Source organism: Aquarana catesbeiana, linkage group LG10 (genome assembly GCF_042186555.1).
Source record: "Aquarana catesbeiana isolate 2022-GZ linkage group LG10, ASM4218655v1, whole genome shotgun sequence".
Taxonomy (NCBI): Eukaryota; Metazoa; Chordata; class Amphibia; order Anura; family Ranidae; genus Aquarana; species Aquarana catesbeiana.
Window position 1 is genome coordinate 132,458,571 of NC_133333.1, and position 18,103 is coordinate 132,476,673.

Sequence of the window (18,103 nt, forward strand, 5' to 3'; positions counted from 1 at the left end):
GCCGCCAGGGGGTCAATAGGCATTAAGATTGACTTAGACCAATTAATGGTAAAGCCAGGGAATCCGCCAAAATCAGTTATAATCCCCATCACTGTTCGCAGAGAGGCAGCGGTGTCACCCAGATAAATGAGTGCGTCATCCGCATACAGCGATATCTTGTCTTCCAATAGGCCTCTACAAAATCCTACAACCTCTGATGCATTGCGGATCAGGATGACTAAAGGTTCTACCGCCAAGGCGAACAGCTATGGGGATAGTGGGCATCCCTGACGAGTGCCCCTGTGTAGATTAAAGGAGGGGGACAAATTTGTATAGACATGAATCCTAGCCCTGTGCCCCGAGTATAACACTTTTACCCAAGCAATAAATTGGCTTCCCAGACCAAATCTTGCCAGGATTTCCAAGAGGTAGGGCCACTCCACCCTGTCAAAAGCCTTTGCGGCATCCAATGACAAAATGGCCCTAACCCCCGGATTATCCACCAGCATCTGCAGGTTCAGAAACAAACGCCGAATATTATCAGCCGCGGATCAGGCAGGAATAAACCCAGACTGGTCATGGTGGACCAATTCTCCTATCACTTGAGAGAGCGTTGTGGCCAAAACCTGTGCCAGCAACTTAACGTCCGCGTTCAATAAAGAAATCGGACGATATGAATCCAGCAGAAGCTTATCTTTGCCCGGCTTGGGGAGTACCACAATAATGGCCTCTTTCATACTATCAGGGAGGCTTCCTGTTTCTAAGGCCTCTGTGAGGGTCTGCAATAACGGTGGGAGAAGAACCTCACCATATTTGGAGTATACCTCGGCCGGCAGCCCGTCCACACTCAGTGATTTGTGATGAGGTGCCTCTGCTAGAGCATGCGTCAACTCTGTTAGGGTGATTGGGGCATTCAACAATTCCCTTTCAGCATCTGAGATCTGAGGAAAAGGGCAGTTCTTTAAGAATGTGGTCAATTCTGCAGAAGTATAGTTAGTTTTAGAGGCATATAATCCATTATAGAACTGGTGAAATTCATTTAGTGTGTAGAATTACAGGTATGTATTTCCCCGGTAGCAGTCTTAATGGCTGTAATAGTAGTACAGTCCCTTTGCTCTCTAGCCACTAGGGCCAGCAAATGGCCTGTATTTCCCCCCTCCTCAAAATATCCCTTCTGAAGGAAGTATCTCTTCTTCTCTGCTGCGGACATTAGGACAGAGTTATATAAAGACTGTGACTCCCTCCGGGCTTCATGATTGGATTGAGATGGATCAGTGACCAATGCCTGCTCTCTGTTTCTCATTTCATCTCTCACTTTATCCTCCCATTCTCTAGAACGGTTCTTAATTCCTATGATCTCTCTAATAAGGCAGCCCCTTAAGAATGCCTTGAGTGAGTCCCAAACCACCGCTGCACTGGCAGATCACCTATTGAATTGCAGAAACTCACCTAGTGCACTCATTATCCCATCAGGGGATGGAAACAGGGTCAGCCAAAAGGGATTCACTCTCCACAATGGACGGCCAGAGGAAACAATGGAATCCAGCCGCACCCAAAATGGGGAGTGATCAGATGGGAGGCGTGGCTCATATGCAGAGCCCCTCACCCTCTGCAATAATGCACCATTACCTAACCCCATATTGATGCGGGAGAGTCCATCATGTGTGGCCGAGTGGCAGGAATAACATTTATCATAGGGATGTCTTTCACGCCACACATCATGAAGCCCCAGTTCAGTAAGCAGAGAGGCAAAAGCTGTCCTTCCTGTATTAGGTTGCCACTAACATCCCAGGCAGCGAGACCTATCTAGGTGCGAGTCCAAGGTGTTGTTAAAGTCCCCCAGGGCCATTACCAGTGCATCTGGGAATAACGCCATAAATTGAGTTAGGCTCCGAAGGTGGGCCACTGAGGATGGCGGAGGGATATATATTGCTGCAAAAATGCACATAAACCCATTCAATTTACACAATAAGAAAACGTATTTACCTTCTCTGTCAACCTGCTGTTGAATGCATTCAAATGTAACAGTAGCAGAAATCAGTATTCTAACCCCCCTAGAATAGGAGGAGTGTGTAGAATGAAACTGTATTGGATATTTATGGGAGCGCAGCAGGTGGACAGAGTCAGATTGCAAATGTGTCTCTTGGAGACAAACCAGATGTGGTTGCATCCTACCAAAGAATTTAAAAATTGCATTTCTCTTAACCTTATCATCCATGCCTCTTACATTCCATGACAGGAGTAGCAGGCCCTTGTTAGCTGTGTCAGCCATTAGAAATATAGCCCCAGGTAAGTGTCAGATGCACAGTCCACCCCCCCCCCCCCCCCCCTGCAGCCCAATCAGTACAATGTGTAGGGCAAACCTGATATTGAGATTCATATAGAACGTGTTTTTGCACATCAACATTACCCAACCATTAAAGAAAGTGTTCTTGCACCACCTAGTGGAAGTTTGTGGCATGGTCATCAAAGTCAGAGTCTTCAGGTGTTTCTTCTGTGGAGAGCTAAATGTCAAGGAGAGCGAGAGAGAGAGAGCAGCATATTGAGGAAACATCAATTCCGTCTTTGGCCAACTGGGCCCAAAAGAAGGCAGAGTAATACCCCCAAACACTTAGGGGGATAAGTCCTCGCAGGACCATCCTATTGAGGCTCAATAGCAGCTGTGCGGCTGATTGCCAATACGTACCATAAACAACAGTGCACATATGAATCAAACTGAGCAAACTTTGTCTGATGTAAAGATGTCAGACTGCATGAGCTATCCCCGCTGGTCTGCTAGGAATCTGTAAAAGCACCTTTGAAGTGGTTGTGTTGATTTGAGATTTTCCCAATGTTGCTAAGGTGGCTGCTGCGCCAAAAGCCCTTCCTCCCTGTCGAGCCAATGCATTGCAGTCGTGGGGTTGTCAAAGAAGTGTGTGTTGCCGTTGGTGATAATTTTCAGCTTTGCAGGATAGAGCATGAAGTATTGGACATTGAGAACGCGCAGCCTCTTCTTGATATCCATAAACTTAGATCTTTGCCTCTGAACTTCTGCGGAGAAATCCGGAAATAGGGAAATCTTTGCATTGTCCACTTTTAGTATACCAGCAGCCCTGGCCTTACCCAAGATCGCATCTCGATCTTTATAGTTCAATAAGCGGAACAAAAATGGTCTTGGCAGGGCACCCTGTGGTGGAGGCCTCACAGGGACTCTGTGCGCCCTCTTCACTGCAAACATGGGGGACAGAGCATCACGGCCAAAGGTGTCTGTGAGCCATGCCTCAATGAAGGCCAGCGGGTTTTCACCCTCCGCTCTTTCTTGGACTCCCACTGCGCGTATATTGTTTCTGCACAAACAGTTCTCCATGTCCTCTAGGTGGGCTGCGTTAGCCGAGGACACAGATTGTACATGTCTAACATCTCTTTGTCAGGTCAGCAATGGAGGAGCTACATGTTGTCACCGCTGTCAGTAAATCCCTTAATGTGGGCTCAGGGTCAGCGCCGTTTTGCTGTGACGCCTCCGCCATCTTGGAGGAATGATGCCTAGTACTCACAGTTAATGTGGCCTGGGTATCTTCCAGAAGCCTGGGGACACACCATCCAGCGATCCCATCTCTGGCTCACTGTGCTCATCTTTGAAGTCCGGCTGTTGGAGGGATGTCAGATCCTTCAGAGTGGCGCTTTTGCCAAACAATCTTTGTGCGGCCTCCTTCGCTGAGCGAGGCGGGAGGCCGCCATCATGGCCGGGGGTGTCCGGCAGTAATTTAGGCCCCGCTCCTCTCCTGGACATGTCTGTGCAGAAATACACCCAGCCGGGTGTAGCGGATCAGCCGCGGTACCAAACGCTGGTGTTCCCGAGTCTGTGCTGCTGAGGATGGCGGTGCTATAAGCAGGATGGCGGTGCTCCAAATACGGAAAGGTTTCTTCACAGTAAGAGCTGTGAAAAAGGCCTTCTTTCCTAAATGTACATAATATAACTGTATACTAACATTTATAGGTAAAGTTGATCCAGGGAAAATACGATTGCCTCTCGGGGGATCAGGAAGGAATTTTTTCCCCTGCTGTAGCAAATTGGAGAATGCTTTGCTGGGGTTTTTTGCCTTCCTCTGGATCAACTGTGGATGAAGGTTTGTGTATATGGTATTGTATGATTTTAATTTTTTTAGTTGAACTAGATGGACTTGAGTCTTTTTTCAACCTGACTATGTAACTATGGTGATAGTATACATTGTACTCTATTTAAAGATGGCCAGCAAGACCTAACCTGATGGGGAAGATTTTTGAAGGTTATTGTACATGGCATATAGGCAGCCACTTTAGGTAGGCGGGGCAGGTGAGATCCGATTCCCAGCAATCCTTTTTTTTTTTTTTCAACAAAAAGGGCCCGAGATATGAAAGTATGTGGCATCAGAGTCCAGATAGCCAAGGACACATTTGAGAGGTTCACAACTCAAGTTAACCCCATAAATCATGATAAGTGCCCAAAAAATAGTCAGTGTATGGTGCCTCTGAATGATTAGCTTAAATTTATTATATGTGAAGTTGCTGCCCCTTCAAAGAGGAAGTAACCCCCGATGGGTTTTACTTCCTCTTTTGCTCCCTACAAAGCCTGCAAATTAAAAGCATAATGGGCTAGTATGCATCACATACTAGCCCATTATGTGACACTTGCTTGCAAACGAATCCATTACTGTCCACTGTGCAGGCTGCGTCCATCTTCGGCAAGAACTTCCTGGGGCCGCGGACTCCGGCTTTGTGACTGGCCGGAGCCGCGTGACGTCACTCCCGCACATGCACGTGGGAACTGTCAGTAATGGCACACTGGGGAACATGGGGAAGGAACGGCACAGAGGTCTGTTTCTTCACAGCGCATGCGCAGATTACATCATTGGCACACTACAAGTGAAATATCTCCTAACGTTTAGGAGATATTTCCACTACCTATAGGTAAGCCCTATTCTAGAAAAGAAGAAAATAAAGGGCGCAACAAAAAAATGTGCTGTATAAAAAAGCTAATATTAAGTGTGTGCAATTAAGTGTGTAAATGAAATAATATAAATATACTAATGAATTGAAATGGTTCAAAATGCACAGCCAATGTATTCTTAACACAGGCGCGTGTCGAGCGTGAAATGCATCGAAATCGAGGCTCAACACGCAATACTCGAGTCCTCCGTTTCCACCCTACAGCTGAGATTCACGCCGCACACCAGGGAGTAATTCATTGGTGACGAACCGGCTTTTGCTCTCCTCCAAGCTGCATTCGTATTCCTGCAGTTTTTTTTACTGAACATTTGATATGTAAGTGCTGCATTTTAAGAGATTAAAAAAAAAACGTTACTACACTATCTATGCCTTTCTGTGGCTCTGTACGGAGGAGCTAAATTTGCAGATTATTGGGATATGAGTTCAACATAAGAAAACATATATATACACATATGCCACTACTGCTCGGATTGGAAATTTGGCATATCTACTGAACAGATGCCGTATGCTGTGTGATTCCTGGTCGGACATTTTGGATGTCTTAAAGATACCTTATACTACATGCCTGTGGGTCACTTGGTGGCTGATGTTATCTGGTGAGCGTTTAAGATTTACCACTTTAATTGAAGCACTTTTGCACTTTAGAAAATCACAGTGGTTGGAGTGAACACAGAAGATTTATTTATTCACAATAATTCTGTTGATTATATGGACTTTTTGTTGTGTTAAGAATACATTGGTTGTGCATTTTGAACCATTTTAATTCATTAGTATATTTATATTATTTCATTTATTGATATAGCACACACTTAATATAATTAATATTTTATTATATATTTGTTTGTTGCGCCCTTTATTTTCTTCTTTTCATGATTATCAGTTGTCACTAATTTTAGGTGCAGCATCAGACATATCAGGAATTTTTATTTGGCGCCGATACCCTACTTCTTCACTTCACAAGCCTTATTCTAGGCTTACATATAGTTAAAAGTCAGAAGGGAGGGTTTACAATCACTTTAAATGGAAATATTTCCACCTATGACAGAAAAAACAAGAAAAGTGGGTGCTAAATTATGGTAAACAAAGGAATGCAAACATAATTCATAATACAAGTAATAATATGTATAAAAAAGTGATAAAAATAATGAAATAACAATTAAAATTCCATAAGTGACAGATTCCCAACCCTGTGATATCTTCAGCATCAAAATCTTGTTTCTTCACCACTTGTGCCCAAAAGTGTGAATGTAAACTCACCAGAAATGTTTGGTGATTGCCCATCAGAGGTGAAGTGACCCAGTAGTAGACACATTAAAGGGTATCATAGCGTAGGATTTTATTAAAAATTGTCATTAAAAATGGTAGGGTGCCTGGATACCGGCACCAGTGTGTAAGCCTACCCAAAGGAGACGTGCGCTCCAAGCCTTGTTCCGGTTCGTAGCCCAGAAGCGACAAACCCAAGCTTCAATGTACATTTCCCCAAGATGGCGTCTTCAGGAAGGGAAGAGCCATCATTTCTGGTTCAAATTTATCTCGAGGTAAAGGTCCTGATTTGCTGCCTACCACAGCATGACGGGCGACTAGATTGCATAAAAGTGTAAATCCCACTCAGGCTATACGCACTATGCGGTTTACAAAGATTATAGGTGTGCACACAGGGTGTGCCTGTGCACACCCTAATCATCATGTGTGGTGCAGATTCCCCCTGTTTAGACCCCTGATATTTTACCAAAGCCTCTTAACGGGGCTCCTAATTAAAAATTGTAAAAAAATAAAACAAAAACTACTGACATTGTCCACTGCTCTACTGACACCAATCTCTGCCCTACTGACACCATCCATTGCTCTGCTGACACCGTCAATATGGTGTATATACACATGTACACACACGCAAATATGTTTGAGCTTCGAGATTCACATCCTAATGCAATAGGCTGTGCACTCCTATAACAAAGATGCTTCAGTAATATGCAGGCTATTAGAAACTACAAAAAGTCTTGAGTACTACATGCAAAAGCAATACAGGATATAATCGCAGACATAGTAAAGAGCTAGACTGCTAAGAAGCTAAGACTTCTGGTGAATGATCTGCGGGCTCCACCAGATTGTGAGAATCTTCTGGGCTAACTGATTTACCATCCTGTATTATGGACACTTCCTTTGACAACATGGCTGTTGAAGTTCAAGTCTTGAGAGACAGTGGCATCTTTGAATCTGTGATTTCTAAGATGCTAAAAGCTATGAAGGCTTCATTCGCATGATGTATCATTGGACATGGAAGGTATACTTTACTTGGTGTAAGTCTCGGTGCTTTCAGCCTAGGTGTTTTTCTGTGAGACGAAGCCTCTCCTTCTTGCAGCTAGGTCTGGACCAGTATTTAGTTTTCAGCATTAGGGGCCAGGGTTCTGCCTATTCTATCTTGTTTCAGAGACCACTAGTCTCAAAATCCTGAGTTAAGACATTTGTACAGGGGTGTCCCATGTAGTTCCCATTGTTCATTCCCCTGTGACTCCAAAGGATCTAAAATTGGTTCTCTGCTCTTCAAAAACCATTGCTTGAACAGCTGCTTGCTGTGGGGGCACTCAGCTGGAGGGAGAGGCCAGGACCACCAGCAAGGGACCCGAGAAGAGGAGGATTGGGGCTGCTCGGTGTAAAACCACTACACAGAGAAGGTAAGTATAACATGTTTGTTATTTCTAAAGGAAAAAAAAATGAGACTTTAGTAGCACTTTAACTGAACAAGCTGAATATAGAAGCTAATTTGTTGCCATGCACAGCTGTTCCAGATTCTGTCTGCTCCAGTTTTGATAAATGTCCCCCCCCCCCCCATATGTATTCATTTAGGCTTAGGACAATGTTTCCCATTATTTATGTGTATAGTGCTGCCACATTACACAGCTCTTTACAGGGAATATAGAAGCCAGTCACGCTCGACTCCCCTTAAGAACCTCATTGTAGTGTGTCCCTACGTCCTTACTGCACATAAACAAGCCATCGTTTGGTTAAAATCAAAATCACTTTTACTATGACTGTTGCTGGTGCTTTTTTTAAAGTGTTACTAAACTCAGAATCTGCATTCACTATATCTGGTCTCCCACAGTACGCAGAAATTGGAAATGCAATAGCTTTAGTAAATATAAACTGCTAAATACCTTTTCTCATCAGCAGTATATAGCAGTCTTATGACTAAGGACTATGTTCGCACACCCCACGTGCAGAGCCCGCCAGGAAGTCGGCGCTGCGCTAATCACAGGCAGTGAGACATTTTCCCAGATGTGCGGCTGCAGAGATCAGGAAATGTCTCACTGCCTGTGATTAGCGCAGCGCCGTGCCGACTTCCTGGCGGGCTCTGCACATGGAGTGTGCGAACACGCCAGAGCTCATCTTTACTTATGACTTGTATCAGTGTCTACTTAAAGCTTGTAGGAGGAGTTTTCATTCTCCCCTGATCCTTTCTGGACAGTGCTGATTGGCCCTGTGCTGATCACATTCACTCTCCCAAGAAAAAAAAAACACTCTCTAGCAATGCACACCAAACTGAGCATGTGCAGCCTGTCCCCTGATGCTCTGTTCTATTGAGAGATGGGTTGGAGTCAAGAGGAGGATCAGAGAAGAAAGTATCACATAGCCTTTATACACAATGCAGAGAATTAACCCCTTAGGTTCCATAGTGAGTATAACAAGTATGCTTTACTGCATATATAGACTGATTTTACTGTTGTGGGTTTAGTAACACTTTAATGTTGCTAAAACTGGTGCATTTTTTTTTTATCACAGTATTCCACCAGGATGTTTATAGATTGTTGGAGGAAACTGAAACCCCCAGATAAAATACATCCAAGCATGTTAAAAGCATACAAACTGAAAGCAAGTAGTGTGCTTAGTTTGATTAGAGACCAAAACCCAGAGTGGCAAGAAATGAACTCTTTAGATACCATGCTGCCTAATAAAGAACAGAAGAGTGACACAAAGTACCCACTAATAGATTTTCTCAAATATGTATATAATGTATAGCTGACACCATACCAAACCTAATCTCAGTGCACGCTTTGGCCTTTGATATCAGCTTTTGCAGGTTGACAAGATTTTAATTCTGTAAACCTCATATTTTTTTCTGAATGAATATATGTACACTGTTATGCTTCTCATTTGTACCTGGTAATTTAGTTCCCCAAGACCACATTCAGAACTGGAGCCAGATCAGGAAGAGCTGGATCGTAACAATGACTCCCTTTATGCTGAGATGTTTGGAACAAGTCCAGAATGTATTACAGATGTGGATGAAGGTGCTGACTTGCAAGGTATTCATTCTTTAATTTGGAGTTTGTGTGTGTGTATGTATGTATGTGTGTATATATGTGTGTGTGTGTGTGTGTGTATGTGTATATATATATATATATATATATATATATATATATATATATATATATATATATATATTAGTGGTTTGCCTTGAGCCTACAAGCATTGCCTTTTTTAAACACATTTTTCACTTTGCATATGAAGTTTTCAAGTTCCCTTGTGATATTCTTTAAGAAAGCTATTAATGAATAACAGTTCCTACTGGATTTGGGTTTACATTTCCCCTAGATTAGAACCTCCATTTGTTCATGTTTCTTAGTATAGTAGCTCTTCCCCACAACCCCGGGCGGGGGTTGTGGGGGTCTGTGGATGGGGAGCAGGCTTATCGGAATCTGAAAACCCCTTTTAACAAGGGCCCCCAGATTCTGAACCCATCCACCGACGTGAATAAATATGGGGTACATAGGACCCAAGTAGTTCACCAAAAAAGTGTAAAATGTGAATAAAGACAGTACACAAGTTTTTGACCATTCCTTTTTTAAATAAATAAATAAAAAAAAGTCCCTCGAAGTAGATCCAGCTCAACCCAGCAATCCCTGGTCTGTGATGTCACAGGGGGTGGGATCATTGGCACCTTTTGGGGGGCAGGGGGAAGTGGATACCTGTTTTTTACAAGGTACTCTGTCCCCACTCCTGGGAGACCAGGCTACGGCGAATTATGTCAGCAGCTCGGTCCCCCTCCTCCTCCCCCTTCTGCCGGGCCAGTGAGATAGCACAGCACGTTTCACGCATGCGCAGTAGGGACTGGCCATGAAGCCAAAAGGCTACACTGCCGGGTTTCCTTACCCGCAATGGCGGCGGCAGCAGCACCCGACGGAAACAACAATTTGGCCCAACAAAGGCTCCCGTTGACTGCTCCCGACCAGCCGATGGAAACATCAGCTGCAGTGCCCACATTGCTAGATTCCAGGATAAGTGTGCTAATGTTAAGTCAGCAGCTACAGTACGTGTAGCTGCTGACTTTTAATTTTTAAAAAATTTTAAAATTTAAGAGCCTCTTTCCCACAACCCTGGGCAGGGGGAGCCTACGGGCGAGGGGCTTATCGGAATCTGGAAGCCCCCAAATCACGCCCCCCATGTGAACGAGTATGGAGTTTTTCACAATTCCTTTATTAAAAAAAATAAAAATAAAATTGTCCCCCGAAGTAGATCCATTGTCAATAATCACGCTCGCCGCACCCCCGGACCCGAAAAAAGAAATACAATTTGGCCCAACAAAGGCTCCCGTTGACTGCACCCGACCAGCCGATGGAAACATCAGCTGCAGTGCCCACATCGCTAGACTCCAGGATAAGTGTGCTAATGTTAAGTCAGCAGCTACAGTACGTGTAGCTGCTGACTTTTAATTTTTAAAGGGGCGGGCGGAACTCCGCTTTAAGACATGTCAGACGGCAGAGCAGGCAAACACCGGGAGTGTTTGACGAGGCCGGAGGTTTTTTTTCTTCTTCTTTTTTTAGGTGCGGCGGGTGTCGTGATTGACGATGAATGTACTTTGGGGGGCATTATTTAAGATTTTATTTTAATAAAGGAATTGTAAAAAGTATGTACTGTCTTTATTCACATTTTACACTTTTTTGGTGAATGGGTAGAGGGTACAATGTGCCCCATACTCATTCACGTGGGGAAGGGTGCTGAGATCTGGGGGGCTTCCAGATTCTGATAAGTACCCCGCCCACAGACCCCCACAACCACCGTCCAGGGTTGTGGGGAAGAGGCCCTTGTTTCCCCCCCAGAAGCACCCCCCCCATGTTGAGGGTATGGTTCAGGAGGGGGTAGGACGCTCGCTAGTCTCTCCCCACCCCCACCCCCCCATCCTAGCTTGCCGGGCTGCATGCTCAGATAAGGGTCTGGTATGGATTTTGAGTGGGACCCCATGCAGTTTTTATTTTCCATTTTGGCGTGGGGTTCCCCTTAAAATCCATACCAGATTTGAAGGGCCTGGTATAGACTGCTATTTTAGCAATGCTAAAAATACAAAGAAAATTCAGAAATTGGGAAAACGAATTGGTCCATTCACACAATATTGGACCAATTCGTTTTCGGAATTCATTTAGTATCTTCTGCATTCCTTTTGTATATTCAAAAATTTGAATAACTGGTTGTTATGGAGTGGGCGGGCGCTGGCGTCCTTAACAACCATGACTTTTCTGCTGTCAGCAGGATTCCTTGTAAACAAAACAAATGCTGGTTTAAGTAAAAAAAAAAAAAAAAAAAAAACAGTGTGGGCGCCCCCCCTACCCATATCAGGCCCTTGCCAAAATAAAATAAAAAATGGCATGCCCCCCCCCAAATCCATACCGGCGAGCGCCCACCCTCCCTCTTGAACCATACCAGGCCACATACCCCTAACATGGGGGGGGGGTGTTTTGGGGCATGCTTTTGATGGAGACAAGAGCCTCTTTCCCACAACCCTGGGCAGGGGGAGCCTACGGGCAAGGGGCTTATCGGAATCTGAGAGCCCCCAAATCACGCCCCCCCATGTGAATGAGTATGGAGTTTTTCACAATTCCTAAAAATAAAATTGTCCCCCGAAGTAGATCCAATGTCAATAATCACGCTCGCCGCACCCCCGGACCCGAAAAAAGAAATACAATTTGGCCCAACAAAGGCTCCCGTTGACTGCTCCGCCATATGACAGTTCTTAAATAAGTAAGGGGTGGAGTCATCCGATGACCCCGCCCCCTGTGATGTCATCAACCGATGATGTCCCAAGAGGGCAGGGGTCATGTCAGCGAGTAACTCAGCCCCTTAACTATTTAAGAAATGTCAGACGCCGGAGCAGGCAATCAGCAGGAACGTTCAACGAAGCCGGAGGGGGGTTTTTCTCTTTATTTTTTCAGGTCGACAGTGCGGCAGGTGTCATGATTGATGATCGATTTACTTCAGGGGACATTTTTTAAAATTTATTTAAAATAAAGGGATTGTCAAAAACTTGTGTATTGCCTTTTTTTCACTTTTTAAAAATTTGGTACTTGGGAGGGGGGGAGGGGGACGTCGGTGCCGGGATCTGGGGGCCCCCCTTGTTAAAGGGGGCTTCCAGATTCTGATAAGCCCCGCCACCTGCAGACCCCACAACCACCGGCCAGGGTTGTGGGTGAAGAGGCCCTTGTCCCCATCAATACGGAGATAAAGTGCGCCTTGTCCCCATGTTGAGGGCACGTGGCTTGTTATGGTTCAGGAGGGCTGCATGCTTGGATTAAGGGTCTTGTCTGGATTTTGGGGTGCACCCTGCGCCGTTTTTTTTTTTTTACATTTTTTTTTACATTTTTTTTTTTTTTATTTTGGCGTGGGGCTTGGTGTGGATGGGGGGGACCCCATGCTGTTTTTTTCAGAATTTTTCATTGCCGGCATTCTTTTGTTTACATTAATTTGTCAGTGGGGAAGCCCGTTGACAGCTGACGAGTCATCGATTGTTGAGGACGCGGCGGATGGCTTCCCGGCCTGCTCCTTAACAACCAGCTATTCTTCGCACGGAATTAGAATCGCTCGATCATTATTCCACCGATCCAAATTTGAATCGTTCCCAAAATTTGGAATTCGTTAGAAAATTACTAAACAAAATGAAAGGAAACTGAACGAATTCTTAAACTAATCAACGTACCTAAATTAGTAACATAACGAATTTAACCACTTGCTTACACTTACGCTTGCACTTAAACCCCCCTCCTATCCAGACCAATTTTCAGCTTTCAGCGCTGACGCATTTTGAATTGCGCGGTCATACAACACTGTACCCAAATGAAATTTTTATCATTTTTTCACCAAAATAGAGCTTTCTTTTGGTGGTATTTGATCACCTCTGCGGTGTTTACTTTTTGTTAAAAAAAATGTAAAAAACTGAATTAAAAAAAAAAAAAAAATTTTATTTTTTTATATTTTGTTATAAAAAATGTAAAACGTGTCATTTTTTTCCTTCATTGATGTACGCTGATGAGGCGGCAGTGATGGGCACTGATAGGCGGCACTGATGGGTGGCAGTGATGGGCACTGATGGGTGGCAGTGATGGGCAGCACTGCCAGGTGGCACTGATTGGCACTACAGGTGGGCATTGATAGGTGGCACTTGTTGGCATTGATAGGTGGCACTGTGGGCACTGTTAGGTGGCACTGTGGGCAGTGTTAGGTGGCACTTTTAGGTGGCACTGATGAGGCAGATATGCCTCTTCCACTTGGGGACCGATGTCCCTGACATCCGAGCCGGTGATCGGCTTTTTTTTCTACTCGCGCTATCAGAAGATTACCGATCTTTTGTTTACATCATGTGATCAGCTGTCATTGGCTGACAGCTGATCACATGGTAAGGGTCTCAGTGACTTGGTGATCACAGCGCGCCCGGCGTGCACAGGGGAGGCCATCATATGATGGCCTCCCGGGAATTCAGGTCCGCACTGTGGCCGTCATTCGGCCATAGCGCGGATGCGTAGTGGTTAACCAAAACTAAACGCACATGTCTAACCCAGAAATCATGAGAAATACAAGGCATACCTTGACTTTAATAGCTGGGCATAGACTGTGACACAGAATATGCATTCGCACCCGCACCAATGTCAGATAGACAGATCACCCGTCCAGGATTGGATGGGTGATCTGTCTATCAAAGTTCCCCAGACAAGGGGAAGGGGCTGTATGTGACGGCGTGCGGCGGAGAACACACAGCTATTGAAATGAAAGCTGTTATGTTCCTGGCGCTGTAATCAACGTGGCGGTGGCGGCTCTCCTCTCTCTCCCCCTACACAGGCTGGCTGCAGTGGGGACACAGGCTGGCTGCAGTGGGGACACAGGCTGTCTACACTGGGAACACAGGCTGGCTGCACTGGGGACGCTGGCTGGCTGCACTGGGGACACGGGCTGGCTGCGCTGGGGACACGGGCTGGCTGCGCTGGGGGCACGGGCTGGCTGCGCTGGGGACACGGGCTGGCTGCGCTGGGTGCACGGGCTGGCTGCGCTGGGGGCACGGGCTGCGCTGGGGGCACGGGCTGGCTGCGCTGGGGGCACGGGCTGGCTGCGCTGGGGGCACGGGCTGGCTGCGCTGGGGGCACGGGCTGGCTGCGCTGGGGGCACGGGCTGGCTGCGCTGGGGGCACGAGCTGGCTGCGCTGCGGGCACGGGCTGGCTGCGCTGGGGACACGGGCTGGCTGCGCTGGGGGCACGGGCTGGCTGCGCTGGGGGCACGGGTTGGCTGCGCTGGGGACACGGGCTGGCTGTGCTGGGGGCACAGGCTGGCTGTATCTGACGGGCACTGGTGAGGCTGCATTGATCTCTTGTATCATGTCCCCAGTCTCTGACCATCTCCTGTACCATGTCCCCAGTCTCTGACCATCTCCTGTACCATGTCCTCGGTATCGGTCATTTTCGGTATCGGTTTCGGTTTTCGGCCTAGTGTATTTTCCATTTTCGGTATCGGTTTTGGCACCAAAAAACCCATTCGGTGCACCCCTATAAACATGGATACATCACTAAAGGAAACCTATCATGAGAGAAATACAGAAGCTGTCATTCCTGGCCTCTCCTCCTGAAAATGCTAGTATCTTGGCTATCGTGCTGACCTTTTCGCTTCAGCATTTTTACTGCCTAAGAACCAGTATGCAGGTAGGGAGATCTGACTTCTCTCCAATTTTCTTTGATCTGCATAATTGGTCTGAGTCTGTGACTTAAACATATTAAGGAGAATTTATCAAAACTGGAACAACCAGAATCCTGAGCAGATGGGCATGGCAACTAACCGGCTTCTGTCTTTCATTTTCAAAGTCTAGCTGAACAAGCTTAAGATGGAAGCTGCAGATTTTGTCTGCTTCAGTTTTGATAAATTCCCTTCAAAACCAGGCAGCTAGCTTTTTCAGTTGTTGTATAGAGATGCAACATAAAATAACAGAACATAAAAAATGAAGCAGTAAATGTCTTCTGGCACTAAAAATTGAAACACAGTATAACGTGGAGAAAGCAAACACTACTGCTGCAAAGTATAGACAGTAAATTAACATTCATGCTGGAGGGATGCCTGGTGCTACCAACAAAAGCTGCCTGTACATCACCACTGCTCCATAATCTCTTCAAGACATTGAAAGACTGCCAGAAAAAGGAAACTGTGTTTCCAAAGTGAGTCGTAGCACAGAGTGAAAATGTTGGTATTTTTGTTTTTATTTTATATATCTATATTTTATATTAGCCCATACATTGTGCACCAACAGGTTGAACAAAATAAAACTCCTCCATTACTCCATCCACACATTCGATGTAAATAGGGGAATTGCTCTCACTGTGGCATTGTATTCTGACAGCGGGAAGATTGCCCCTATAGCTGATGGCAGTGATCACTCAGGAAAAACTCAACAGGCTGGTTGTTCACAAGTCAATCGATAGAACGACTTGTGTACAACCAGCCTGCCCATGCATGGATCATAATTCAGCCAGTGCCTACTGACCAGCTGAATTTCAATCCATTTATGGCTGGCTTAAATGAGAAAAATCTAGATGTGTATGGCTAGCTTCTGGTAACATGGGGCCCTAGGCAATGCAACAGTTTTGGCTCCCCTATCCCTTTGATTGACATTAATAAGGTTTTGCAATAAACACAGAAGCTGTTGCATTTGCATTGTCTGGACTGCCTTGACACCTCTTCTCCTCCACCCCATCAGACATCAAATGCCTACAAGTACATCCCCCTAAGAAAGTGACAGGCAGTTATACAGCTTTTACCAATTGTGCTACCCTCCTGGTTATTGATCACCCCCCTGGACATCCATTGAGCCCTAGACTCCTGCCTAGTTTGCCTTGTAGATGATCTAGCTATGTCTTTATGCCGCAGATCCAGATGGATAGGAACAATCTAGTTGTCTTGATGAATGTTCATTTTTCCTTATATATTTTTAGCTTCTATGGGTGTATATGGTAAATAATTATTTGGTAACAATGAATCAGGTTGAAGTTGGCACTTGCAGTTAGACATGCAGTTTATTTATTTTTCCGGTAAAGGTTTAATTGTGAACAATCATATGTATCAATTGGTGATTGTTCTGAAGTGATGCCATGACCCCACTTCTCCACCTCGTTAAATCAGAGAACAACTTATATTAATTGAAAAATATACAAGGCTTTCTCTGAATGGCATCAGTGCCGAGCAGACAACCCCTTGAGGTTACTATGCAGAAGGGCAGACCTAGACTGGACACACTGGACCTAGAAGACTGCTGCTATCACTGTAATAGCACTGACTACTACAGTGATTTGCAGGTTCCATAGGGACCAGTCAGGTATGAGATATGCTTACTTACATTGGTCCAAGCTGGATTTATGTAGCTATGCTATCAAAAAAACTTACTAAACTTCAGCTTTAGGAATGCAACTAACAGTTACATTAAAGAGCAAACCAGTTCTTTGTCCATATACCTAATGCATACATACAGGGTTTGTGATATTGTTGCTGAACTGCATTAATAACGCTTGTTTGTCAAAAGGTTATTCATGAATGTTCATACCCATAAGATTACATTTCTGTTAATCATAGAGACTTTAGTAACAGTAATTTAGTGGTGTATATGGGATGAAATGTTTGTTTTTGTCCACCTAATACAAAATATACTATCCTTTGTTCCAGGAGTTGGAAATCATGTAGATGCTCTTATGGTGGAGAATGCACAGCTCAGAGATGCACAGTAAGATTTGCTGTTATGTTATCTTTTTGACTTGAAATTAATTAGTCTCACAAGAAGGGATATGTTAATTATTGTGACCATTACATATATTAAAATATTTTGAACATACATTTACATAAAACACTGCTGTTTATATTACATAACTTGGCATTTGTGTACATTAGAAGGCTGCAAAGTGTCTGTTTCTATAAGGCCTCCTTCACACAGGTGTATCTTTGCATACATCCTTGCGAAGGAAAGGCTGTGTTCGCCCGCACTGGATGCACAGGTATTCTTTGCATCCTTGTGTAGGCAGTCCATTTTGCATACACTGGGACCAGTGGCTGCACGGACACAGCCACTGGTCCCAATTTGACAACCGTGTGTCCCTAAACATAGACCGTGTGTGTTCAGGGATACACACCTACACCCGCATGGCTGTCAAATTAGGAGCAGCAGTTGTGTCTGTGCAGCTGCTGCATCCCAATAGACATGAATGGGACTGCCTGCATGGAGGTACCCGTAACACTTCTGTGCGGGCGAAGACGGCCCCTCACAAAGATACAAGGCCTTAAAATGAACAAGCAAAGGAGATGTGATTTTGCCGCCTGGGTTGTGAACTTTGAAGATAAAATTCTGCAATATGCTTATAATACATAGCTGAATGAGGGCTTGGGTTAAAGTTATTTTACTTTTGTTCAGAGGGTATATATACTTTATAGTGCATAGTCCGGGCACAGGATTACTTTGTACATGATGGAGGGGTTCAGCTGTTCTCTTTTTCAGTAATATTTGTAGATTAGAGCTCCCCAGATTTCAGTGATCCAAGGTTACTTAAAAAGACATTGAAGTCTATTAGCAGAGGATGTTTACTTTTCATTATTTATTTATTTTTTGTAATGCAAGAAGAAAACTGTATGCTTACAGTACCGGACAGCTGCACAGAATGCCTGTGTTCATTCACCCCTTCCACTACATAATTTGGTCTCTGAGATAAAAGCTATGCATGGGGCTGGGCAATAATCACAGAGGACGCTCATTCTCTGAAAACCTTCATTAACCTATGAGGGCCGTTGAATATGCAAACAGACAATCTGACTACTCTCTAAGGCTTCATGAACACGGGACGTTTTTACAACCTCTCTTGAACGATTTAACTTGACATAT

At 44.8% G+C, this 18,103-nt stretch overlaps 1 protein-coding gene across 2 annotated transcripts in view; it reads left to right on the forward strand.

Moving 5' to 3' along the window:
* LOC141110901 (C-Jun-amino-terminal kinase-interacting protein 3-like) overlaps positions 1-18,103 on the forward strand; it is a 218,447-nt gene that overhangs the window by 92,480 nt on the left and 107,864 nt on the right. For both annotated transcript variants that reach the window (XM_073602675.1, XM_073602676.1), the window contains 2 exons: positions 9,112-9,245; positions 16,900-16,957. In XM_073602675.1, the coding sequence (XP_073458776.1) occupies positions 9,112-9,245; positions 16,900-16,957 (192 nt within the window). The remainder of the gene's footprint in view (positions 1-9,111; positions 9,246-16,899; positions 16,958-18,103) is intronic.